We start from the raw sequence: 27558 nt of genomic DNA on the forward strand, positions 1-27558 counted from the left end.
ATTATTTTAAATTATGCATTATGCGGCAAAAAAACAAACAAACACATTTTTTTATTAAAAGTATAGGCCTAAAGTTATGTCCATGTAAAGTTTTCTGATGTCACTTACTGCAGCATCATCTAACAGTAAAAACGTTTTAAAAGAAAACGTATGTCCTTGACAGTGTTATGCATGGAGATAAACGAAAGCTATGACTTTGGCTCATAAAAAAAGAAAAGGATAATCTACGTTTTCATTTAAAAACAGAGCTGTTCAACAAGGTAAACAAAAGTATATTTTTGTTGACATTTTTTCAAACAATTTCACAAACATTTATAGATAGATTTAAATTTTATTGTTTCAAATATTGTATTTGAAATATAAAACTAGATATTTATTTGATTTTAAGTATTGTTAGATTACTTTTCTAATAAAAATTATAATTAAATTAAATATCAAATAAAAGAATACACTAAAACATAAATAAAAGAAAGGGAATTTATTTAAAACAGTTAAACTTTGCCAGTGCTTGACATCTAAATCAATTTTTTCCCCTTTGTGTTTCCAATAAAAAATGTATTTCAGATATATAAATATAATATAATATAATATAATATAATATAATATAATATAATATAATATAATATAATATAATATAATATAATATAATACCTTATATTACATTGTAAACATTTCCATAGTCGTGTAGTTCCCCTCCTTTGCCTTAAGTGGCGCTGCATGTAATTCTTCCCGAAAGTGTCCCTTTAAGTCTGACGTTTCTGTTTTCCTCCACGTTGGCCGCACATGCGCAGTGATCTTTGCCACCTGCTGGAAGGCAGACGCGAACAAGGAAGTCTAGCCCTGAAAGCTCTATGTTTGGCGAAGCTAGCATTTAATAAACACTACTGACGGGGAGTAGACTTTCTGCTGTCCACTCGTTAGTTGCGTCTGCGTGGAACGATGTTTAAAAAGCTCAAGCAGAAGATAAATGAGGAGCAGTCACCGCAGAGGAATGCGCAGTCATCTCAGCAGGCCCAGGTTTGTGACTGTGACAGCTAACTAATCCTAGCTCTGTTTACACTGCACAAAAGGATATCAAGCTAACTGTCAAACTAATGGTTTCTACCGGCAAACTTCAATCAACTTTCTGTAATATTGCCGTTTTAGCAAGTATTAAGGGCGTAGTGAAACTAATTAAACTATTCTTTTGACTAGTTGTTAATTTGGTGATAGTTTGTTATTCTTGCTATAACAAGATGACAAAATAGTTTAGTGTAAATTTTTACTGCATGCATCATCTCTAAATTACAAACATTACAATAGTACAGTACAGTAATTTGTTTTGGTTTTTCTGTTTGTGTTTCATATGAGTCTTTTATTTTTTCGGATAAAACATACTCAGTTGACTTAATTGATCTTTAATTTTTCCCATGAGCCTTTTGCCCGGCCGAAGGTGTCAAATTTCAGGCCTGCTTTCCTGCTTGTTTCCTTAATAACCCAACCTTTGCAGATTATTATTTGCTAAACACTTGATCCGGACACCTGAAAAACCACCTGGACCCGGACCCTTAAGGGCTGGATTTTGATGGCCCTGCCTTAACGAAGGGGATTTGTCACAAAGCATGCTTAGAATCCAGAGACCTGCAGAAACCAGTTTTTCTTCCATAACCATTGACAGTCTTTAAAGACCCACTTTGATCATTTTTGATCAACTTTCAAAGCGTTTTCATTTATCTTTTAATTATAATTATGTAGTTATTTAGGACATAGTTCCTGCACAGCGGCAGTAGTTCACCTCACCTTTACTTTTTTTTACTGCTGATGTCTGAACTTTTAAATCTTGTCTTTTAACATATCAAAGGTTTGTGAAAATAATGAAAGTTGTTTTATTGTATTTTATTCTTTTTTTTTTGGTTAAATTTACTGTTATTTATTTAATACATTTTATGTAATTCTGCCATTTTTTGTTGATTTAGTCTATGATTGTCCCTTTTAAAAGGATTGGCGAACATGCATAGATAAATAAATTCACCTCTCTGAATTGTGGGCGGGGCTGTTGGTGTGAAGCAACACCACCCACCCTTCCCGCCACCCATACCTGAGAGCTCTCTGTTTACACACTCACTCACTGGCTTACAACCCCTCACACCCCAAAACTAACATTACTGGTGTAACAAAAAATGGACAGCTATATTGGTGCTATCCTGCCGTACAGCTTAGAGCCAGATTCCAGCACAGCCGAGGAAAACAAAGACGTACATGAATATAGTCGTCATCAAGTGGATGCATCAGTGGAGCAGGAAGCTTGAGGCCCGCACAACGTATTTTCTATATCACAAATAAGATCTTTTTCAAACTGCATTTTTTTCGTCTGCTCCGTATTTGCATCAATATCAATAAATAGTCAGAAATGCAATTTAATCTCAATTGCCTAATATAGTTCCTCCTTCATCAGAAAAACAAGAACATGTTAAAAACACCAGAACACATTTTTTATTGGTGTAGGTCTTTAAGTAAAATTTGGGTCTTTTTTTATGACTTTAAAAAAATAAAATTAAATGGGTTGCAACCACAGTGACCTTGTCCTTTACTGTTGGTTTGGTTGCTGCAACCTCAACCTTCAACAACATATTTTTATATCTTTTCCCCTTTTGTTATGTTGCAGTCTGCAGACGGGCTTTTAAATCTTCATTTATCCACAAAACTCAACAAAAATATTTTATTTAACCTTTGAAAGACTGAAAGCATAAATGTGTCAAGTCAAACTGGTTAGCACCACAAAGTGCCACAACATAGGCACATTTCTTTAATAAAGATTTTATGTTGTCTGTATTTGTTAGGTCATTTTGCATCTATTCAATGCTGATTAGACTTTTTTTTTTAGTGCTGACATGAATCAAAGCTCAGAGGGATGCTTCTTCTGCTTCCTAACAGCCCATTTGTCTCATTTATCAGATGGGCGGTGGAGACCGGCGTAGCAGCCAGCCACACCCTATTCACCACGATGTCACACCTTCTCCCAGTGACAGAGAGGTGAGGCTGGTTTGAATCTCTAGTTGTTGCTTTAAAGCATTTGTGCATTGACGTTTCAGTCCTTAGTGTTTGTTTGTTGTGGTTATTTAATTCTCTTCCCCAAAATAACTCACCAGAGCCTTTTGATTGCTGTGCCTTGGATCCCTAGCAAGAATAAACAAGTAACCAGCAAATGCCGCAAGACATCGTAGTGCATCAAGCATTCATGTGGGGTATTTTTTCTGTATTGAAGATGAATTTATTTTATTTCAATACCATTTGAGCAGAGCTATTCTATTTTTAAACATCTGGGAAACCAACCCATTTATTTTTTTAAATTGAGATAAAGTGTCCAGTTTTAAGACCATTCGTCATCACAATCTTGTGGTTGTTTTTTTTATTTTATTTTATTCTGGCAGCACTTATTTTTATTAGTTTTTGTTTACATCAGAAGCTTCATTTTTCTTCTCTCAGATGTTGTCTGTCTTGTTGTCATTTTGGCTCTTTTTGAACAAACGGTGAGCTGAAATCTTCTGTGCACTCAGGGGAATTAGCCGTTGACTCAAGGCCTTAGTCATAGCCGCCCTTACGGGTGGATACGGTCTGTCTGCGGACAAAAAAATGGGCAAACCTGTATGGAGCATGCAGGTGGACCGCCTGAAATATCAAGGTCATAGACTGTTTGGTCTTATTTTTTTTCTTTTTTCAGCCTTCTAGATCCCTCAGAATGTGCAATGAGCCGGTTGGGGCTGTTCAGGTGAAGTCAACTAGAGAGAGGGGGTGTGGTTTTTGTGGACATCCTTCATGTGTCCTGCAAGGCATGTATGTGTCATGAGCACACCCTGTGTATGCGGCATTCGTGCGGTCAGTAAGGAGGCAGTACTCCAACCTTACCAATGACTAGAATGGAGTGTATAGCACCGTGTGTCATAAGTGTGTTCAACTTGTATTATCTTTACAAACACTTATTGATGCACTTACCAAATGCACGACAATGGAACGTTCCATTTTCACCATGCTCCTTAAGGGGGTCGGCCAAGTCTCAGGAGAACTGCAAGACTCACCCGCGCTCCCTTTAGGATGCAACCTCTCCTCTCTACGACCCTACACAGCCTCAGACAACCCATTTGGGTCCAGCCTCATACGGGTGCATGCGACTCAAATTTGACTTTGGAGCAGGTCAACTACTGGAATGCTGTTGTCCTCTTTTCATGAACCATAAAGCCTCCCCCCCCAGAATGTAATGAAAGCTCGTTTAAAAGGTTAAAGCTACAGGTGAACCTTGTGTAGCACAGGGAACAAAACTATGCTTTGTCCTGCATATGAAGATGGCAATTTGCGAAATAGTTTTGTGGAGCATCGACTCTATTAATGTTTTGGAAATATTGGTAATTATGGAGTGCAGTCCTATTTTTGTTAGCTTAGTTATTACTTTATCATCATTTCTTCTACAGCAGCACATTGTTAGCTGTTTGTTGTGATTCTGCAGACATTTTGCAGCAGAAACTCCATCAATAGAGATGCTCCTTTATTTTCGTATTTTAGTTTGTGTATGAATAGTTGATCATTTTTCTCCTCCCCTGGTTTTGAATGGCTATATTGTCCCTCTAACATGCTTTAACAAACAAACAATACACTCTGTTTGTGGCGTGTATTTGCTTTCCTTAAAAAAAAAAAAAAAGCAATTCTTTGGTGTGTCATAGGTAAAATAATTTCACATACGTGGATTTACTATGAAAGGCTTAAGAATAGCATGGTATAGGCCTTTAATTCATGAAGAGATAAAATATAAAGTATGTTCTAAAAACAAGAATAAGCCATAACTCTCTTTTTTTTCTTTGAATAGGTTTTCAAAATTTTGGCTTTTTGACTCCTCAAAGATGGAATACTGAAGGTGTTCCTGTAGGTCTGCTTTCTGATCATGTTTTTAAGAACTCTTTGTGGTTTCAGTATGTTCTGGTGGCATAACAGTTTATTTCTTCTTTCTTTTTCCATTTCAGAAACACTTTGACATCTCTTAAAAGATTTATTCAATCTTTGAAGTCTTATTAACACAAATAAATGAGTATTATAATTGATTTAAAGAGACGTCAAACTGTTCTTCATGGCATTAATGTGGCTAAAGTGATTTACTTTTCTTATTTTTCCACCAGTTCCTGCAGTCCCTCTACCTCTTTTCCATTCATCTCAGCATTTCTCCAACAGCCTCCTCTTCTCAGGACGGCCACACTCCCTCCAACTCTCTTTCATGCTCACTGTGTTGTTTTTTTTCTCATTGCTCTCTGTTGTTCCTCTCCTTTCCCCACCTTTCGTCCCATTACTACACTGATGGGGGTCAGATGCTGGCCGGGATGATAGCAGAACCCGCTTTTCTCTCAGAGTATACTATCTTTGCTCTGGACCATTCAAAACGACCCAAAACGGCCCAGGTAGCCAGTGTGGTGAGTTCGTCCTCACTTCCTGCCTCTTTCTCCTCCTCCTCCTCCTGTCCCGTTCCTTCCTCCCGTCTCCTCCTGCGCCTTTTGGGAATCAATAGAGGATTGTGACCCGGGACCGCTTGTTCCCTGCTTTTTTTTCTTTCCTGTTTGCGTTGGATTTAGCAACAAGAAGGCATCTCGTATGCGAGTTAACTCTGCATCTCAGAGGAGATGCGGTCTAACGGGTGGGAAAGAAACTCCGATGCGTTATGCCCTCTGTTGGTTTGTTGATCCACTTTATGAAGAGTTCAATGTTTTTTTTTCTAGATAGCTTTAGCTGCTTGCCCTGTAGGCCCCTCTGACACCCTTTTTATGTTGCCTGACAACCCCTTTTTCCCCACAAGTCTTTGTTTGGAGACCTGACGGATGTTGGTGATATTGTTGTATGAGGGTTTTTTTTTAATTTAGCAAACATAAGTTTTTGACCCACATTGACTTTTTTTAGCCGTTTGTAACACTTTCCATGTGAAGACAACCTAATTCCAGCTGATTAAACCGACTGTCACACAGCTGAAACTGCTGTGCGACAGCGGTTTTCAGCTGTGTGACAGTCGGTTTAATCAGCTTCTTTCTGATCCGTGTGGAGGATAAAGCAAGAGAAAAACATGGTATTTCTTTCTCCTGTACATTTCCACAAATGCTTTTCAAATGATAAAAACTCAACTTCATGTTATTTTTTTGAGATCATTTATTTAGGGATAGTAAAACAAAATCCAGACCATTTTGTTGTGGTTTGAGTATTTAAGCCCATTTATTGTTAATCATTGAGATTCCAGATTGTAAAGTACATTATTATTTACTTTATTAAAGTTTTAACTGGTTGCTTTTTAGCCTTAAATTATCAATTTCTGGCTGTATCGTTACGTTTTTTTTTTTCTTCCTATCTTTATTGTACTCTATCTTCATAAATCAGATATAGGGAGGACCATCAACCACTTTGTCAACTAGAGGACTTTTATTTAATGTCTCAGCTTATTATAACTAATTTTTGTGTTTGTAGAAACACCAAATTTAAATCTGCTCCAGTCATAGTTTACAGTTTTGTCCTGGGATAACCAACATTTATCTCAGTGTTTTAGACCTTTTTATGATATTTCTTTATGTTGTAATAGAATCAATTGAAATTGGGATTCTACTTATTTTTCCAGTCGTTGTTTCATCTTGTTCAGCAGAAATAAGAGGCTTTCCTTTCAGTCCCGGTTTGCTGTAGGTGTCAGATGCCAATTTTCCATGAGTCATTTTTCTGTTTGGAACCAAAATAGCATCTGATGTTTCAGTTTGACGCCACATTGGAACAAATGAGCTTCCATACCTTCAGAAGAAGCTTCCAGGTTTTCCTTCATTGCCCCTATAGCTGGTTTTAGAGCACAGGAGAGTTTAAAGAAAGTAATAACACATATATAAATATGCAAGGACTGAATATTCCTTATAAAAACAATCTGATTGGGAATCTAGAGTGTTAAATATTGGACGGTGACTGCATCTTTCGACTTAGCTCACATACTTTTGATATTTATTAGACAGTTTCTTATCTGTAGAATGTTTACATTTTTTTAACTTAAAGTCATCGGATATTGAGTGAAATGCTTGCTTAGTTAACTTGGAGTTGGACAAGGGAGGAGAAGGTTTGCTTACTCTGAACCTGCTGCTAACTAATGAACTAAACCGTCAAAGCTGCTCCCTGGTTTTGTGTTTGTGGCCTCCTGCTCCAGCTGCATACAGCACCGCCAAGCATCTTAATTCAAGCACCGGCTCTCCGACTTGACTGTTTTTGTCTGTTTGTTCCTGACCTTATATTTGTTCTGTAGAGTAACATTTTAACCCTGTTTTTGTTTGTGGTACTTTAATGTATTTAACCCCTCTGTTTTTCCAAGTTGCATGAGGGTACCCATTGCCCCTGCATTGCTCCCAGCAATACTAAAAATTGCTCCCTCCAGAGTAATCAGGGAGAGCCACGCTGGGTGTGGACGACTAACCGGCGACGGACAGCTCCCCTCGATCAGCTCTTCTGTCTCTCATGAGGTGTTTTTGTCCTTTAGAGTACCACCAAAGGGCCCGCTCGGTCTCCCAGAGGCAGCATTAATGGGGATGGAAGAGCCTCTCCTCAAGTATGTGGGGAGCTCCTTTTGATTCTCCGGTTCCCTTTGTGCAGCGACTTCTGTCACTGTCTCGGTTTGCTCCCAGCAGAAAGAGGAGTCGCAGTCGTTCGCCCAGAAACTGCAGCTGAAAGTTCCCTCCGTGGAGTCTCTGATCCGAGGCGGGGCCAGCCGGGCGGAAAGCCTGTTCCGCTCCTCGTCGAAGGAGAACCTGGTCCGGAGCCCGTCGCGCGATTCCCTGACACCACAGGGAGAAAATGAAGCGGCCCCCTCCTACGATCCTCCATCAGATATTGAGAGTGAAGCAGAGGAGGCGCCAGGGAGCGCAGAGTCGCTTTCTAAAGAGCAACTGCTGCACAGACTGCTTCAAGTGGAGAGCAGCCTGGGGAAGTACCGAGGGAAGTACTCAGAGGTGAGAGCCCTGCAGCCGGTGACCCCATTCATTCATACATCAGCTGTGTATGCATAGGCGCTTATGTGTGCTTTCTGCTGCAGCTGGTTACGGCGTACCGAACAGTGCAGCGTGAAAAAGAAAAAACGCAGGTAAACTCCCTACAACGTTAGCTAATATTCCTTCATGACTTTCCATAACCGGCTGTTACAAAGCACTTAGTATTTTTTTGGTACTAGGCCATCCTCAGTCAGAGCCAAGATAAAGCTCTACGCAGGATTGGAGAGCTTCGGGAGGTCTGATTATGTTTCCCTCTCTCATTTTTCTTATATCTTTGCCTTGTTAATGTATTGCTGTTGAAGTCAATTGACTTTGTCAACGTCTTTTAGGAACTTCAAATGGACCAACAGGCGAAAAAACACCTTCAAGAAGAGTTTGATGCAGCGTTGGAGGAGAAAGACCAGATGATCACCGTCCTTCAGACACAGGTCAGAGGGTGGAAACGCAATGCGTCTAAAATAAAATCTTATCAAACGCATTTTTGCAGTTGGGCTCATAAGTTTACATACATTTATGATTCCTCGACTATTATGTCAGAATATGGGTGATAACTAAGGTTGTGTATCTTTCCATATGTGGTCCACGAATCGACGCATAAAAGATTCAACTAATTTTGTGGCTGCACAGTCAGATTATTTTACTGAAATCGATACAATCTTGATATTTATTATCATTAATTTGTCATTTAAATCTAGTAATAATAATGCATGCTCTTACCAGCACAAGTCTTTAATATAACGGCTTCAAATGTTACAACCTGACATTTTGGGTCTTTTAGACTGTTTTGTTCTTTGTGCTTTAAAGCAGTGCCATAATAATTTATTCAGGTGTTGTTTGCAGTGCTGTGAAAAAAAAGAGATAACCGTAACTATGTAGCTGCAAGGGGCCCGAGTTTGGATTGTGTCAGGAAGGTCATCCGGTGTAAATATCTCTGCTAAATCCACACGGGTGTTTGATGACCCCAGTGAAAGCTCCTGAAGGGATGTGCCGAAAGGTGAGCAAGATGTGATGGGACCAAAATGAATCCTAATGGCCACATCCACAAACGCTGCATTTGGAAGAGTCACCAAGACCTATGGCAAACAGAACACGGTTCCCACTGAGACACATGGGGATGTCAAACTTTAAGAAAGATGAATGCAGAATATTAGCAGAAAATACTGGAGCAAAATTTGTACTCATCCACCCGGAAGCTGCGCGTGGGACGTGTTTGGACATGACAAGAACCCACAAAGTAAAGCCAAATCCACCTGTCATTTGCTACACCAAAATAAGGGGCAGTTTCTGGAGGGGTCGCCTTCGTCTCCTGACCTTAATGTCATTGAGTCGCTTTGGGGAGATGTTCAACATGCAGTTCAGCCCCAAAGTTTAAAGGAACTGGAGGTTTTTTATCAAGAGGAATTGGACTGCTTTACCTTCGGAGACCATAAAGAACCTCATCCGTAAATATCACAAGAGATTTCAAGCTGTTATTGATAACAAAGAGGGCAATACTGCTAGGTATTAAGAACTGAGGTGTGTAAACTTTTGATGGGGGTCAAATGGGAAGTTTCAAATGTTATTATGATTTCAAAAGCCTAGATGCAGTCGTTTTACAATAAATAGCTTCACCTAACCACTAACCATGAGTGAAAGACAAGGTTTTGTGTTATCATTCATATTCTCTTAAAAAATAAACACCCAAGAAATCTTAAATATTTGCCTAGGCACATACCTTTTTGAGCTGTAGAATTACAGTCCACCTTAATTTGAGTTATGTTCAGCTTTTACCTTTTTGTTTCTGTCTAAAAAAATGAATCTTTTTCTTTTTTTGTCAGCCAAATGGGATTCAAAAAAACTTTGACGCTCATAAAAAAAGCAAAGGTGAAATGTAACGAATTTATGTGGTTGTTTCTGTTCTTTTGAAGGTTGCTTTGTTGAAGAAGCGAACTAAAGGCGCCGCTGATGGTTCAGTGGCGCCTGACCAGGACGTTCCTCAGTCAGAGTTGGCAGCAGATCCAACATCTGCATCGCAGACTCCATCTGAGGAGCAAAAACTGGAACCTGAGATTGCAGAGGGTAAAGAAATCAGACGTGATTTTACCAATAAACATTTCTTCAGGAAAGGATTTTTGTTGTTGCTTCAAAGTGCATTTTACTTCTTTGAACAGTAGAGGGCAACAGTGATCCAGCTAAGCTCCTAGAGACTCTGCAGAAACGAGTGACAAGGCAGGAAAACCTGCTGCAGAAGTGCAAAGACGTGATCCGCACGCACAAAGACCGGAGCGCACAGCTGAGCAGCGAGAATGAAACTCTGCACCAGCAGCTGCAGGAGCGGCTGCAGGAGCTGGAGAAGATGAAGGTATCATGTGGTTTAAAGTGCAGTAAAGATTTCGTGTTTACGTTCATAAAAATCTTGACAGTGTGACATAACATGCTTTTTATGCACCAATTATTTATTATAAACATTTATAATTTTGCAACATGCATACAAAACACACAACAGTCACTCATTGGAACCGCCTTTTGGAATAAATTACAGCACTTGCAGCGGGGAAAATAAGTATTGAACACGTCAACATTTCTCTCAAAAAACATATTCCTAATTGAGCTATTGACACGAAATTTTCACCCGATGTCGGCATCAACCCAAGTAATGCGCACACAGAAAGAAATCCAAACATTAATGTCCATAAATGAAGCTATGTGTAATAAAGTGAAATGGCACAGGGAATAAGTATTGAACAGATGAAGAAAAGGAGGGGTAAAAAGGTCTGGCAAGCCAAGAAAGCAGCTGGAGTTTGTCAGTTTTCAGAAGGTTAACCTGCCCCCTATCAGTGCAAAGTAATATCAGCTGGTATAGTCCTGATTGATGCCTTTTAAAAAGGTTTCTCACCAGCAAGGTGTTAGACAAGAAGCATTGCATGATGGGTAAAAGCAAAGAGCTGTCCAAAGACCTACGCAACCTTATTGTTGCAAAACACACTGAAGGCATTGGTTACAGGCGCATTTCTAAACTTCTGAAAGTTCCAGTGAGTACCATTGGGGCCATCATCCGGAAGTGGAAAGAACACAGCATTACCATAAACCTGCCACGGCCAGGTGCTCCTCGCCAGATTTCAGACAGAGGAGTCAGAACAATCATCAGAAGGGTTCTCCAACAGCCCAGGACCACTCGTGGAGAGCTTCAGAAAGAGCTGGAATCAGCAGGTACTGTTGTTTCAAAGAAAACAATGAGTAATGCACTCGACCGCCATGGCCTCCATGCACGCACACCACGCAAGACTCCATTTTTGAAGAAGAAGCATGTTGAAGCTCGTTTGGATAAACCCATGAAATTCTGGGAGAAGATACTCTGGTCAGATGAGACCAAAATTGAACTCTTCGGATGTCATAAGACACAACATGTTTGGAGGAAAAATGGCACCGCACATCACCCCCAAAACACCATACCAACAGTCAAGTTTGGAGGTGGGAGCATGATGGCGTGGGGCTGTTTTTCAGCATGTGGTACTGGTAGACTTCATATCATTGAAGGAATAATGACTGGAGAAATGTATCGAGACATTCTTGATCAGAATCGGCTGTCATCTGCCAGGCTGCTGAAGATTAAAAGAGGGTGGATCTTTCAGCAAGACAACGATCCAAAATACACAGCCAAGGTAACACTCAGCTGGTTGAAGAAAAAGAAAATAAAGCTGCTAGACTGGCCCAGTCAATCACCAGACTTGAATCCAATTGAACATCTTTGGAAAGAACTGAAGATCCGGGTTCACAGAAGAGACCCCCAGAACCTTGAAGATTTGAAGGCAGTTTGTGTGGATGAATGGGCCAAAATCACACCTGAGCAATGTATTCGACTGGTTTCTCCATACAGGAGGCGTCTTGAGGCTGTAATCACCAACAAAGGTTTTTGCACTAAGTATTAAATACATTTCAGTAAGCGTGTTCAATACTTATTCCCTGTGCCATTTCACTTTATTACACATAACTTCATTTATGGACATAAATGTTTGGATTTCTTTCTATGTGTGCATTACTTGGGTTGATGCCAACATCTGGTGAAAATTTCATGTCAATAGCTCGATTAGAAATATGTTTATTGAGAGAAATGTTGACGTGTTCAATACTTATTTTCCCCGCTCTATTTCAAAGTTTTGGTGACTTTGACATAAAATAAAGAGTTGTTTTTACAGAATTCAGAACAGTTTGGCTTGTTCTTGGTTATAAAATACTGAAGAAATGACAGATATTTCTTATTTGTTCGCTACCATCCTTCAAGCTTTTTTTTAAAACTATGTTTGTCAATTGGCATTGTCTTTATGGCAAATTATGTTATTAGTCGTAATTCTATATGAAGAAGCGTCACATCCTAATATCTGACACTTCAAGTCACCTGTGTACATTTCAGTTATTTGTCGATTTTTGTTTTGTTTTTTTTTAACCACAAAAATGTGCATTTCTATTCCTAGCCTTAAAACCAGATTTGTGTTCCTTCTGATTAAGTTTTTTGCAAATGCAACACATCAGCCAATAACTAAACATGGTTAGTCTCCAGTCTAGTAATACAAACTAGTTAATCTGTTTGACTTTAAATTTTACCACTGTTCGTGATGGTGGGCTGCTTTCTGGTCCCATCTTTTAATTTATCTTAACAGAGCCAGAATATCTGGGTTTCTTGTTTTCTGCTTTAGGCTTAATTTAAGGCATCTTTGGTGGTTTGGAAAAAAGCCAGAAAGATTGTGTCAAATGTTTGTGTTTGAAGGAACTGCACACAACAGAAAAGACCAAACTGATCACTCAGCTGCGCGACGCCAAGAACCTGATTGAGCAGCTGGAGCAGGACAAGGTGGGTTAAGCAGCTTTAAGGTTTGACAAGTCGCCGGAGACACTGAGGCAGGTCCAGTGATTTAAAATGAGCTAATATAAATAAATACTCATTTAAAAAAATAATAATAATTCAAAGGTCTGCAAAGTCCTTCCAGGTAAATGTGATGAATGAAGAAAAAGTACTCTCACCGTACACAAACCATGTGCTATAAATCAAATGTTCCCCCAAAGATCATGTGACATTGCTATCATTTTCCTCCACTTCCGTCTTTTATAGTTGTTGCTTTTAATCTATTGTGTGTTTTATGACTTTTAAGATGTTTATTACATCTTTTATGTCAAGCACCTTGCGTACTTCAGCGTGTTGTTGAAAGGTTCTCTATAAATAATGAACACTATTGATGAATTGATTGATAGTGGTAAATGCAGATGCTAACTCATAGAGATTTTAAAACATTTTTTTAGGGTATGGTAATAGCAGAGACCAAAAGGCAAATGCATGAGACCTTGGAAATGAAAGAAGACGAGATAGCACAGCTGCGCTCCAGACTTCAACAGGTCACGGCTCAAAAGGAGGAAATACAGGATCAGAGGGAAAAAGGGGAGAAATCAGGTGTGTGCTGGGCAATGTTTTAGAAAAAAAAGAAATCAAATTGGAATCATATTTGAATGCTAATTTGTTTTGCTCATCTGCTGAAGCGTTTGAAGAGCTCGAGCGAGCTCTGAGTGCTGCCCAGAAGGCAGAGGAGGCGAGAAAACAGCTGCAGGTTCAGCTGGATGAGCGAATGAAGGAGGTTGAGAGGGCCAGTGAAGAAGAGAGGAAGAGCCTGCAGCAGGAGCTCACACGCGTCAAACAGGAAGTCGTCTCCATAATGAAGGTCAGACACAGCAAACATCAAATCCAAAATAAATCAATCTTTATTTATATAGCGCTTTTCATACCTGGTAACACAATGCGCTGTACACCAGAATAAATAATAAAAAACAAGTCAATACATTTCAGAACGACCGTATTTTCCGGACTATAAGTCGCTCCGGAGTATAAGTCGCACCAGCCCAAAAATGCATTATAAATTAGGAAAAAACACAGATAAGTCGCACTGGACTATAAGTCGCATCTTGACGGGAAATTTATTTGACAAAATCTGAGACCAGGAACTAATAACTTGCACAACCTCATATGACACAATCATAGCAGACTTTTTATCTCATAATTTCACAGTAATTCTTTCTCATACGTATTTATTTATTCCTTTCATGAAGCATCATTGGCCAACTAATAGTCTGTTTTCATCCTGTATTTGTAGTTGTCATTTTTATTGCATTTCTGAATCTATGAAATCATTGGAAAATAGAATATTATGTTGTTAGCCTTCAAGAACGTACTGTAAAAAAAAAAGTTTGCTAATTCTCTGAGTCACTTAACATACTCTTAACACTTAACATACCTCATACATCAAATTGACCCAGGAACATCATCTCTGTTCCTCACAAATGAACATAACAGGAGGGTTAACAATGTATTTATTTCAATTTATTTCTAATATAAGTCGCTGCGGAGTATAAGTCGCACCCCTTGCCAAACTATGAAAAAAAGGGCGACTTATAGTCCGGAAAATACTGTAGACATGAATGTATTGCTATGCTATAAGAAGTGATTTTAAATATTTGCGCTTCATTGTGCTTTAACATTTTTATTGATAGAAATCCTCAGAAGAAACGGTGTCCAACTTAGAAAAGACGCACAGAGAAGCTATGGCGGCTAAAGAAGAGGAACTAAAGGAGAAAATTCACAAAGCCGTGGTGTGCACCATCTCTGTCTCTCCACTTACGTTTGTAACATGATCAAACAGGTCAATAGACAAAAACAATACAACATGTAGATTTTTCATGAAGAATTTTCCCCCACAGGAGCAGTGTAAGGAGGAGTTTGCTCAGTTGTCCAAGGAGCAGGAGCAGCAGGCCTCTCTGGCTCTGGAGGATTCAGAATTGCAGAAGTCGGCCATAAGGACAGAAGCTGACGTTAAGGTTCGGGAAATCCAGCTAGAGCTGGAGGCTGCAAGAACAGTGAGTTCTCTTTTAAAAGGAAATTGACAATTTTTCAAAAATGCTTTGACTTTTCAAAACAGTTCTCAACTAATTAACTTATCAGTCTAAAGTTAAATGAAACATGTCTTTGCTTACATCCAGTCGGTCATGTCAAGCTATAAGTGTTAATCTCTGAAAATAAGTCGAGCCATTGCCTTTTTTTCTGTGATTGCAGAGGATTTTGGAGCTAGAAAGTTCTGTGGACAAGATCTCACAAGAGTCCGGTGTCACTTCTGAGCTTTCCAGCCATCTGGAGAAGCTGAAGAGTCAACACAAAGAAGAACTGGCAGCATTAGAAGAAAAGCATCAGGAGGAACTGCTAAAGCACAAAGACGGTCTGACTCAGCAGCACAACACCGCTCTTCAGGAGCTCATCGAAAAACACCGCGTTGAGGTGGAGAGCCTTGTCAAAGACAAGGAGATGCAGTTCCAAACACACATTGAAGACATGAACCAGAAGACGTTAGAAAAACTGGATGCAAAGCAGGCCGAGTTGGAGGCCGTTTCTGCTGAGTTGTCAGAGGTGTTGAAGAGTAAACGGGCTCTGGAGGAGAAACTGTTGGCAGCAGAAGACGCTTCCACGTTAGCTCAGCAGGAGCAAGAGAAACGCTTCCAAGATCTGGTTTCAAAGCAGAATGCTGAGCTGGAAAACAGCAGGCAGGAGCGTGATCAGAAGGTTGGAGATGTGCAAAGAACTCTGGAGGAAAAACTCTCCGCAGTTTTAAGTGAAAAGGAAAAAGAGATCGAACAGCTTACCCTGAAAGAAAAAACACTAGAGGAAAAATCACATTCCACAGCAGAACACTTACAGATCAAGATTAAGGAACTTGAAGATCTACAGCAGAGTTTAGCCCACGTCCAGATAGAAAACCGGAACTTAAAAGAAACAAACACTCGGTTAGGGAAGGCTTCTGAAGACTTGGATCAGTGTAAGAAGGATTTGATGGATCTAAAGGAGCGTTTGGAGGCAGCAAAGAAGGATTTTCAGCAAACTCAGAAGTTGCTTCAAGAAGCTGAACGGCAGTTGGAAGAGAGCAAAAAGGAGCTGTTGGAGAAGGAGAAGTCTCATGCAGCTGAGCTGGACGAACAGGCACGCCTGAAGAAACGGCTGGAGGAGGAAAAAGCTGCTCATGAGAAGAAGCTCACCAGCGTGGAAGCTAAGCTGAAGGCACAGGAGACTAAAATGGAGAAGTTCAAGCAAAAGGCCAAAGAAATGCAGGAGAACTTTAAGAAAAAGCTTCAGCAGACGGAAGAAAACGCGAAGAAAGAGCTCGCCAAAAAGGAAGTGGAGCTTCAGCAGAAAGAGCAGCAGGTTCAGGATAAGATTGTGGAAATGGGTCAGAAAAGCTCTCAAGGTCTAAGCAGCGCGGTGTCAGAACTCCAGAGCAACCACAGGGAGGAACTGGAGAAACTCCACGCCGCTCACAAGCATGAAGTGGAGGACGTTGAGCGCCGGTGCCAGGAGAAGCTGGCTCAGCAGGAGGAAGAGGTGACGGAGAAGCATTCAGCTGTGCTTCAGGAGAAGAGTCAGGAGCTAAACGAACTGTCTGAGCAGCTCAACGCGAGCCGAGCAGAAAACGAACGGCTGATGGGGGAGATGAAGAACCTAAAGGAGGACTTGATGGTGCGAGAAATGACTGTTCAGAAGCTGCAGGAAGAGCTTGACAAAGCAGCAGTTAAGCTGGAAACTTTGTCTCGGGGTGAAGCGTTGCTAAAAGAACAATACGACCAGGTTCTAAATGAGAGGAACTCTCTAAAACGAACAGAGGAGGAGAGCAGGGATAAACTTAAGATGCTGTCGGAGAAGCTGAAGGAAACAGAGGAGCAGCTTGAAATGTTGAAAAATTCCAAATTTAAGGAGAATGAGGACCTGCAGAGTAAATTTGAAGAAACATCCACTCAACTACAAGCTAATAAGGCAGCGTTCCAGCAGGAACTAGTTTCAATTATCACCAGAATGGACCAGTACTGTCAAGACGTTCAGTCCAAGGTGGAGAACGCCTCCAACCAGCTCCAACAGAGAGTTGAACATCGAGTGGAGGAGCTGAACAGCAGGTTGATGCACAGTCAGGAAAATGTGGGAAAACTTCAAAAGACAGTCCTAACTAAGTTAAGTGGAATTTGCACTTTAGAGGACAATCTTCACAAGCACACGGAGGAGAAGAAGAATCTATGCATTTCATTAGAACAGATGGCTGCTCAGGTAAACGCTCAGGTGGAGCAAATCAAAGCCTTAACACAGGAGAAGGAGGGGCAGTCTCAGCACATCAGCGACCAAGCTCAGAAACTGGAGGAGATGAGGGCGGCGAGCGCGTCCACATCGGAGGATCTGAAAACAAAAGAGCAGCATCTCCGAGACTTGGAGAGCATCATCGCTGATGTGAAAAACCAGCTTTTAAGTAGCATCAACGAGAAAGAAGAAGCCATAAGTCAGCTGAGCCAGCAGCATGAAGAGGAGAGACGGCGAGCTGCGACTCAGATGAAGAAGACCGTCGAGAGATTGGAGCAGGAGAAGAAGTCTGCCCAGGAGCAAGCAGACGCCCTCAGGAACAGCCTGTCTGAGCACCAGAACACGGCAAAGGCAAAGCTCATCCAACAAAGCGACACGATTGCATCTCTGCAGTCCCGGCTGGAAGAGATGGAGCAGGAAATATCTAAAAAGAATGATGCTCTGCAGAGGCTGGAGGGGAGCTTCGACAATCAGTCCATCAGCAAGTCTGAGATGGATCAGCTGCTGAGCGAGAAGGAGCAGCGAGTCAGCGACCTGACGTCGGAGCTGGAGCGATGTCGAAGTCGCCTGGATGAGCTTCAGCAGCAGTTGGCCTTGAAGACGAACGAGTGTGAGCAGCTGGCCTCCGACCTCAAACAGCATCAAACCATCCGGGAGAATGAGAAGAAGGAGCTGGTGGAGCAGCTGCAGCAGATGCACAGCTCCCAGAATGGCAACTTGGAGCAAGAGATGGTGGAGAAACTGCACTCCCTCGAGGAGGACAACCAGAAGTATCAACAGGAGCTGGGCAGGCAAAGGGAAGAATTTGAAAGAATGAAAGCGGAGTTCAGCAGGAGCAAGGAGTCGAGTCTGAAGGAAGCGGAGGAGAGGCTGTCTGCAGAGAGCGCTCGCAAAGTGTCAGAGCTGAAGAAGAAAGCTGAGCTAAAGATTAGCCAGATTCAGAAAACGCTCACTGCTCAGATTGAGGAAAAAGAGCAGATGATTAAGGCTCTTCAGAGCAGCCTGGAGGAGAACAGGAACAACGAAGCTTTAAGCAAAAAGCACGTTGAAACTCTTGAAGTGAAAACGAAGACTCTGGAGGAATCTCTGATCAAGCTCAAGGAGGAGCAGGAGAAGCAGCTTCAGCAGATTCTGAGTGATGAGAAACTTCAAAAAGAAAAGGCTTTAGAGGAGATGAAAAGTGTTTATGAAGAAAAGCTGATCTCCTGTCAGAGAGATGCTGCGCAACGAGAGGATCTGAAAGAAACAGAATCTGCCCTGAAGGAAATCCAAGCAAAGCTGACGGAGGCTGAGGAGCAGAATGAGAACCTTCTCGCTGAAATAAACCGTTTGAAAGAGCGAATATGCGAGAAGGACGTCCAGCTCCATCATGCAAGTGCTGAGAAGCTCCAGGATTCAAACAGGCTTGAGGCTGAGACGAAGGTGGAAGCGAGCGGCACTCAGCGATCTGGGAGCGAGGTGGAGGACAGGACCGCTGACGAGCCTCTGCTGCCTCTAAAGAATCAATTGAGTAAGATCAGGAGTGAAAAAGAGAAGATCCAGAAGGATTTCACCAGGTTACAGAAAGACATGCGGGTCATGAGGAAGGAGCACGAACAGGACCTGGAGTACATGAAAAAAGAGCTGCTGGAGGAGAACGACAAAAAGCTAAAGTAAGCTTTCAAAACAACGAGGAAACCAATCAAAATTTGTGTTGTTTTTTTTTGCTTTCCTCAAACAAAATGTGTTTATTGTGGGTTTTTTGTGTTCTAAGACAAGAGCTGGAAGACTTGGAACTGAAGCACAATTCCAACATCAAACAGTTGATGAGAGAAGTCAACACGCAGATGGCTTTAAAGGAGAAGGAGCTCGATACCGCTGTGAAGGAGACAATCGGTGAGACGGCAAAATATTATTCATCTGTCAATATGCGTTTGTAAAAAACAGTAACTGTTTTTCTTATAAAAACACCAAATCAAACTAGAATTGCAATTTCTGAATTCATGTTTAAGCATTTTGCAGCTGTTATTAAAAGTTGAATTTGCTAGCCAAAGGTCTTAAATCCACAGTTGCGGTGCCACCTTTTGGCCAATAGTGATGCAGCTTCTTAAGCTCATTTTTGACCTCAATAGTTGAGTTGTAGGATTTCAAAGTCTAATTTGCATTGAATTAAAAAAAATGTAATAAAAAATATATAAATTAAACAATATTTGTGGTACCATTAGGTTAGTGTTGGTCCAAAAGAGTACCAAATTTTTTGGACAATATGTCGCTTTGGAGACCAAATCACAGGTGCAAAAAAATGCATTATGGAGTAGAAAACGTAAAATAAAATTATATTTTGGGAGAAATTTATTTAAGAAAAAATGTGAACAAGAACGTATATGTCATCTTGAAAGGCATAGCTAATTAAGAATCATAAAACAGGAGAAACTTAGTATAGTAGCCCAACATATGAACAATTTTTAAGATAACCATAACATAAAGAACGAGCTAAAGAGTAAACTAAACTCTTTACATCACTTCAAATCACCAAATTCATTTAATTCTTTATCGTCTGTGTTGCTTTTTGAACAATTCTGCCTACCCCGACTGGGCAGTGCTTCTTCTTCTCTGTTGCTGTCAGTAGCAAATACTGATATACCTGCAGTGCCCTCTAGTGGTTGTTGATATTTGTTTAGTTAAAAAAAAAATCACGAGTCGCACCGGAGTATAAGTCACACCCCTGGCCAAAATATGTAAACAACTGCGACTTGTACTCTAAAAATGTGTTAAATACAGAACCAAATAGAAGTTTCCTTTGTAGTGGGGTAAAAGGCAGATAGCTGATATGTTTCATTAGGTTCTAATAACCCAGTTGATGTAGGGATGGACCTCATGTCACTAAACTGGTGGTATATGTTGATCACAGAGACTTGTTTAATAGACAGTGGAGACAGCTTGGCAACAACATTTTCATTAGAGTTGAGACGTATAAAGCTGCCAGTGGATTCCCATGAGGAGAAACAGACACTTGTCTCATTGCATTGAGGAACCGTGGGAAATAGTTTGGTCCTATTCCTTTTTTTTATGTGGAAAACTAGCTTTTGGTACCAAGAGTTTCCTTTTTAGCAGAGGAGCTTTACAAACTACAGTGGGATGCATGTTGATGGCCGCTTTAGTGTCTATGGACAACCGAGCCAAGAGTCTAGCTGAATGAATTTGTACGATACTCAAACCAAACATGTTCTCTCTTTCAACAATGCTGTGGATTTATTAATTTTTTCCACTGGGTCCATAAGAATAAATGTTTTGAGAGAGGGCTTATCTGATCTCAGGCGTTACCATTTCTTTTTTCCTTGTTGCAGCCAAGGCCCAGGCCGTGGAGGCGGAGCTCATCAGCAGCCATCGGGAGGAAGCCAGCCAGCTGAGGAGCATGTTGTCTCAGAAGGAGGAGGATTTGCACAGAACTGTTCAAAAGTATGAACATGTCATTCAGGTAAAGACAAATCTCAAGCTTCTCAAGTCCATTATTGTGTTTTTTGAAAAGTTTGTGCTACTGCTGCCTCTTTACGTTCATCTAAATTCAAAAGGACTCAAAAAGACATTCAAATGAAGGTTAAGGGTGGGAGGCGGGAAAACGTGCTGCACGCCAAATATTTCAGCTGAGGTGTTGTTGACTTATTCCCAGAACCGAGAAGACGAGATGGGAGACAGAGTCTGGCAGGTTCAGAAGCAGCTGGAGGAGTTGCAGACTCGGTTCCGGGACACCTCAGAGGTAAGAGCGTCACCTACCACTACCACACCCCCACCGTGCCATCAGACTGCTGCCACAGCTCAGTTATGCTTTTGCCGTCTTTTAGGATTTGTGGATAAAAATGTCTGGAAAAAATGAAGATGATGGCCATCATTCCACTCTGGATTATTGAAGAAGCATTAGTGGTTTCATTTTTGTGTCCGTGCTAACAGTCTGCAGGCCCGTTTGAGGGTTCACGTTCAGGTTAACAGACGTGTCAGCTGTTACTCATCCCCCTTTGGGTTGCCTCATAATTAAAATTCTATTGAGAGCTGAGGGACAACTCACTTACATACCCTGATCCCCATCCCATCCGGCTGCTCTCCAGAAACTGCCGGATGCTGTGAGGCTCATAGAAATCCCTCAGGAATGTTTTACTTAAAAAAAAAAAAAAAAACTGCGGCCTGTGAGGCAGCGGCCAGCCTTTTTCTCTGTTCTCAATTATCTTTTATACGAGGTGAATGTAGGTTTTAGGTTTACCTCACAGCAAAACGCGCAGCAAGTGGCAGCTCAGGCAGCAGTGAGATGTCTTTGGTGCTCTTAAGCCGATGCGGCGTGCAAGGTTTATCTGCACTTCCACTTGTCTGCGTGAAGAGACGCTGCATTTTTCCCAGGTGAGGTCATCCTTTTACATGAGTCCAGGAGGTCTTCCCTGTCTGTGGGCCTCTGGAGCCATTCTTCACATGGACAGTTGGGTCTATAAAAAACAGCAAGCAGACAATGTTCTCATAAAGCCAAACACACTCAGGGCACTTGAACAACTTTCGTCCTTTTCGAAACATTTGATCACTTCTTACTTCTGTCAATCAACATTTTCATTATGTGTCATGTAGCCAGTTCACATACTTATCTTGTGTTTTCTGTGTTTTTTTTAATCGCACAGGTGACCTCAGAGGACCTACAGGTACCTTCTAGTTGATATTCATTATCTCATCAGATGAAAGGATTGTTTATCCAAAAACAAACAGATATTTAGTGCATCCGTCTCCATCCGCAGGCCCAGCTCGCTGAGAAGACGACCCTGCTGAGCGAGGCTCGGCTGAAGGAGCAGGGCTTTATAGAGAAAGTGAGTTTTCCAGCCCCTTTGTCTTCCCTAGCCTGATAATTAAACAGTAAATCCCCTGTTCTGTATTCTCAATAACATTTGGCCTCCAGCTAGAGTAGCTACTGCACGTTAGCTGCATCCACCTAATTGCACAGCACATCTGTTTACATTTGCTTTAACCCCATAAACAAGCAGATCAGCACCTCCCACAGATTTTTCTCACACACCATCGTCCTCCAGAACGCTCCCCCAGGACGGCCACGGTCGTGCCTTTGTGCGTCCGACTTTAAAGCCTTGGTGACCCTTGAGGGTCATAGCTAATGTGTTGTTTCTCCACACTAGATCCACTCGCTGGAGGACAAGATTAAATTTCTGCACCGCAGCACTGTTGTAACTCATCTGGGGAGCTCAGTGAAAGGTAATCTCAACGCCACAAATCACTTGGTTCTGCTTCTTGTTCCAGTTTCCTTCATACCTGAAGCTTGAGGACAGCGCACGTTAAAGGGAATTACCTTTAACGTGCGGGGTTTGAATCTGATTCAAACGGATCCCGGAATTTGGTCTCTGAATGATCACTTCATCATCAAATTATCTGAGAGCTTTTACATTTTAAAATCACACAAAGAAGACCTTTAAATAAATACATGGGGACATTAATAGAAAGCAGACGGTCCTTTTAACACTATGTAGAGTTTATCTTTAAAGTCCCACTCTGGTCGTCGTTGGATTTATTATAAACGTGTTCCCAGTTGTCTTTAAATTGTGACTATGCTGTTTTTAGCCACAATTTAAAAAATCCGTGACGTTTTCTAGGACATAGTTGCAGGAGTTCATTAGAAATTCACCTCCGAGTTGTGGGCGGGACCGTTGGTGCGGAGCAACCCCGCTCCCCCTTCCTATCCCCTCTTTTGACTCGCTTTCCTGCTAAACTTCCAGCCCCAAACACCCCCAACCTAACATTACAGCTGCAACAGAAACAGCGGGCAATGATCAAACTGCATTTTCCTCGTCTGCTCCTGATTCACATTGATTTGAACAAAGAAATACTTTGTGTATGTCCTCCATCATCAGAGACGTGCCACAAGAACATATTCAGAAAACCCAAAACACCATTTTCATCAGAGTGGATGTTTAATCTGTTTATTTTTAATTTGTCCAGTTAATATTTTTTGAAACCGGGCAGTTTCAAAGTAAAGTCTAAGGTAAAACCACGATCGGAGGTCCAGCAGTGAAGAACACATTAGGGACTTGAAGTTTAAATGTAATTTTCAAATATGTGCGTCCAACAAAAGAAATCCAGCGCTGGACGCACTTAAAATGTATGCAGGAATGCAGCAATGTGCCATCTTCACTTCTCTCCTGCCAGAGCGGATGTGCACGCTGGACAGGGCAGATTGTGCAATGCCCATGCTCTCCTGGTCCGTTGTGACATCACAACAGCTCTTTAATTCAAAACTAAAATCTTTGCGACGGTTTGATTGACAGTGATTTAAAAGGAGAAATCCTCAGAAATGCAAAAATGAAAAGATTTTTTTTATTATATTTGTTCTCTTTCATGAGCAAAATGCCACATGAGTATGTCAAAAACTCAAAAAACATGATTTTCGTTGGAGGTGGACTCTAAACCAAAAAACTGTTTTCTCTAAAATAATTATCTTGGCCACTCAAATGACTCAAACACCAGTCTTCTCTCAGCGACCTGTACAGGTGATCATTTATCTTCATTGCATTTACTCCCGATAGCATTAATATTTTCAAATGTATGCGGATGATGCAGTCCTTGATTTTTATGTCTTTATTAATCTATTCCAATAATTTGATCAATTTGAATGGATTTTAGGATGAACTTCTTTTCATTGAAGGGTTTATTTATTCTTCCATAAGGGCGCCACAGACAGATGTGTTTTTGTGTTCTGGTATCTGGTCCACCTTTGCCTCCGGGTACAGTTGGTGGGGAGCCACACCTCTAATGCCACATCCTCTCACCGTGAAAGTCATCATCAGCCAAACACCCAGAGGATTTCTTGAAAGTTTGAGGGATTTTTTCTCCTAGGAAAATGAGAATCTGCTGTCTGAGACGGAGATTAAGGAGAGACGTATTTAAATTTAATTTTGGACTTCGCCGTCTGGATGGGCGCAGACTCTCACGTCTGCATGTCGAGACCAAACACTTTGTTCAGGATAACAATCTTTGCTGCATGTTTACTGGATGGTAGCATTTAGCAAACTTTAGCTGTGGTTTTTGGCAGAGGTGTGGTCAAACGGTCAAACGAAAGGGAGATTGAGGTCAAGACGACAAAAGGCCACCAGAGTTCTAGGTGACCTGGTAATCCACGGCAGAGGTCAGAGCGATGTTTTCACCCCGTTTGGCTTCATTCACACGTTCTCTCCTGGCTCGGCTATCAGGATGTTTATGAACAAAGATCATTTCACCAAAGCTGAGAGTTTTTGTAACTTGGAAAGATTTACTGGGAGTTTTTTTTAGTGCCGTAGCTTGATTGCTCCCAGCCCCGTCCGAGCTGTAAACAGTCTTTCCCATTCATAGGTTTCATTGGGATGCTGTTGTAGCTGTTGGCAGAGATGTAAAACATTTACTGTTCACCTCTTGTGGTTTTAAAGTCTTCCTGCTGAGCTTCACCGTTCTTTCCAGGGCTCAAATTGTTACCATACCTGTCCAGAAGGTGCCTTCCGTGTGTGGTTGCTGACACAAACTCTGCTTTTGGGTGTTTAATTAAAACCAACTCAGTTAGCATGAACATTTTATTGATACATAGATGGAATTTTGACGAATCACAAAATAAACTCACTAGTCACACATCAATTATCCGTTCATCCATCTTCTTCTGCTTATCCGGGACGGAGTCGCGGGGTCAGCAGTTTTAAGCTTAGATGCCCAATCTTCCTCTGAGGTATTCCCGAGGCCAGTCAAGAGAAATAGACTCCAGCGTATCCTGGGTCTTCCTCGGGTACCTTAGGGAGGCACCTCTTTGACGCCTATTGATGCAAAAACACATCAAACCACTTCTGTTCCAAATTAAGCATCTGCTTAAAATCAAAAATCAGAAATAACTGGAAATGAATTCAGACATAAAGGGGTTAACTGGCTCCTCTGGGTGTGGAGTAGCTCTACTTTGCTCAAATAAATGAATAAAAGTACAATCAAATGATTCAAAAACATGGTTTTTTTGACGCTCGCTCAAGGAGTTTCACTGACGGCACAAGGTGGGGGGAAAAAACAAAAACTTCCTCAGTCTGTCTGTGCAGCAGCAGCACTGGGACAGAGGTCTGCTGCTAATAAACAGGCTCCTCCTTTGGTCATGATGGCCCTGGACCTGGACAGCATCCTCTGCTCTGCCACCTCCTCCATGGGGGGCCAGCTTCAGCCCAACCACAGAGCTCACAGAGAGAGGTTAAATGAAATGAAACACGGCTTTATGCAATGTTTGAGGCTGCTGGAGTTCTGATTTAGGACGAGACGCTTATCAGTTCTGGTGGTTTTGGTTTGATGATGCAAAACCTAAAAAAACTCGGGAAATATTCAAAACGTAAAAAAAAAAGATTTACAGCTTTTTTCTCTTTTTAATAGAGAAAAGTATTTATATTCTTACCACTGAAATGCATCTAGAAAAAACTGTTGTTTTTCTTCTTGTAGATCCTGGAATCAGCGTTCCTGATGCTCTGTCAGAAGCCACAGAGATGGAGTACCTGAGGAAGGTTCTGTTTGAATACATGATGGGACGGGAAACAAAAGTATGACGTCTTTGTCTTTGCTTTTACAGACCCTCTGCGATCATCTTTTGATCCATTTTGAAAGCAATCCCTGCCTGGGCTCTTTTAATTTTGATTATACTGTTTTCAGCGACAAAAAAAAAAACTTTTGTTTTCTAGGACATCATTTCTGCAGATCGGCAGTAGTTCAGTAGAACTTTGCCTCCTGGTTGTGGGCGGGGCAGTTGGTGTGGAGCCAATGCCACAAGAACATGTTAAAACATAAATTTTCTGTATATGAAAGGGAAGTCCTTCCCACGGTCTCTGAGCGGATGACCTCTGCCTGCTCCACAAACTGAGGCCATATGGGAGCCCATATAAAAGTGTCCCTGTGCCCCGTCGTGGTTCTGATCATTAACCGTGAATGAAGTGTGCAGTTGGAAGGGGGTCCTAAAGTCAGCGGGATTTCCCCCGTTCGGTTGTTAACAGTCGGCCTTTATGGCGATGTGGCAGACCTCCCTCGTACAGAGGATGTCCTGCAGGCCGTGACGTAGATGTGCCATTTGAAGCCCTGATGGGCTTGTTGAACGTCATTCAAGCGGTTAGCTGTCCTCCACTGCAGCCCTGTTTCTGATTATGTCCTCCGTTTACGGACCTGGGCTTGTTTACGGGAATCATTTTTAAGCACTTTTGTGTCTTGTCAGACTATAATTGTCCCAGAATAACTTTAATTGGATCACATGTGGAAGCTAATGATGAACTATTTGAATGTGTTCTAATAATTTATGTGTTTTGGATTCCTGTTGAGTTTCCCCCCCCCTTTCTCATTCTATCCAGACAATGGCCAAAGTAATAACCTCCATGCTGAAGTTTCCTCCAGACCAAGCACAGAAGGTTCTGGACAAAGAAGACTCAAAACCACTTGTAAGAACCAATTCTCTGGGCTTTTTATTTCATGTCAGCTTCCTCTGAGTATTTTTAACTCGTTTCCTGTCTTCATAGCCGTGGTTACGATGAGTTCTCGATGGATTGGGGTCTTTACGATCACATCAGCTGCTGCTACTGTGCTGAAGGGGAAGACTGCCATGGATTAGAAAAAGCCCTTCTCTCTGTATCTCATGGTTCATATGTGTGCGTGTGTGTGCGTGTGGGATGGGAGAGTCTGTGTGTGAAAGAGATGGTGTGTGTGTCTATGAAAACTTGTAAAAGGTTTGAGGGAATTTCATAATCTTCCATTATCCACAGTTTAAAAATTACGTTTATTTATGTTTTAGAATATAAAGAATTTGTTTTAGGGTTTGTTTCTACACGTTGGCTTGTGCAATAAACGGTATCACATTCTAAAGCTGACAGTCAGTTGATTTATAAGTTTCCTCGTTGTGTTAATGTCTGACTCACTTCCTATGTAAATCCACTGACGACCCTGTAACTGTGCGTTCCCCCTCACATCGACATACGAGCCTCCGGATGGCGATGGTGACGGTTCAACGCCGCTGTCCTGCACTTGATATTTTTAAGATAATGCTCACAAAAAACCCCAAAGTGTAAATTGTTTTATGAGAAATACCACTGTAGTATGGAACACTTATTGACTTGCTATACATTTTCAGACTTATGGATTAAATCTTATTTACAAAAGAGCATTGTTGTCACTCTTTTATCTAGTATAGTTGGTTTGTGGAAACAATAAGAGTTTTATCTTAAAATATAGATATTTTTTCAAAAGTATATAGTGATGGATGTATCACAAGAACAAAATGTCATTGAAAACTTGTGGTGAGCTTGAGTTGAATAATATCTGTGAGCTTATTGTCTTCTGAGGTATTTAGAACATTTGAAGTTCATTTTTGGTTTTGACACTTGTCATTTTTGTGGTTTTTCTTCTGGTAGGGAACGAAATTCTGCAATA

General features: G+C 41.2%; 1 protein-coding gene across 5 annotated transcripts; it reads left to right on the plus strand.

Annotated features, from left to right (window-relative positions):
- The first annotated feature begins 790 nt into the window (after positions 1–790).
- On the plus strand, positions 791–27290 carry golga4 (golgin A4). Of its 5 annotated transcripts, none has more exons than XM_023963176.1 (25): positions 791–1017; positions 2935–3012; positions 5331–5432; positions 7508–7576; positions 7653–7976; positions 8060–8107; positions 8195–8251; positions 8345–8443; positions 9923–10073; positions 10166–10356; positions 12760–12843; positions 13290–13437; positions 13524–13702; positions 14529–14627; positions 14736–14891; positions 15088–18794; positions 18896–19017; positions 20469–20599; positions 20792–20878; positions 21780–21800; positions 21894–21962; positions 22284–22359; positions 25594–25691; positions 26487–26573; positions 26652–27290. In XM_023963176.1, the coding sequence occupies exons 1-25, from the start codon at positions 940–942 to the stop codon at positions 26664–26666; spliced, it is 6276 nt and encodes a 2091-aa protein (XP_023818944.1). In that variant the 5' UTR covers positions 791–939; the 3' UTR covers positions 26667–27290. The 5 variants fall into 5 exon arrangements, with proteins under 5 accessions (XP_023818944.1, XP_023818946.1, XP_023818945.1 ...); XM_023963178.1 differs by having other exon boundaries at positions 10169–10356; XM_023963177.1 differs by having other exon boundaries at positions 7656–7976.
- Positions 27291–27558: the final 268 nt, after the last annotated feature.

The sequence above is a fragment of the Oryzias latipes genome, chromosome 15, assembly GCF_002234675.1.
Source record: "Oryzias latipes chromosome 15, ASM223467v1".
Lineage (NCBI taxonomy): Eukaryota > Metazoa > Chordata > Actinopteri > Beloniformes > Adrianichthyidae > Oryzias > Oryzias latipes.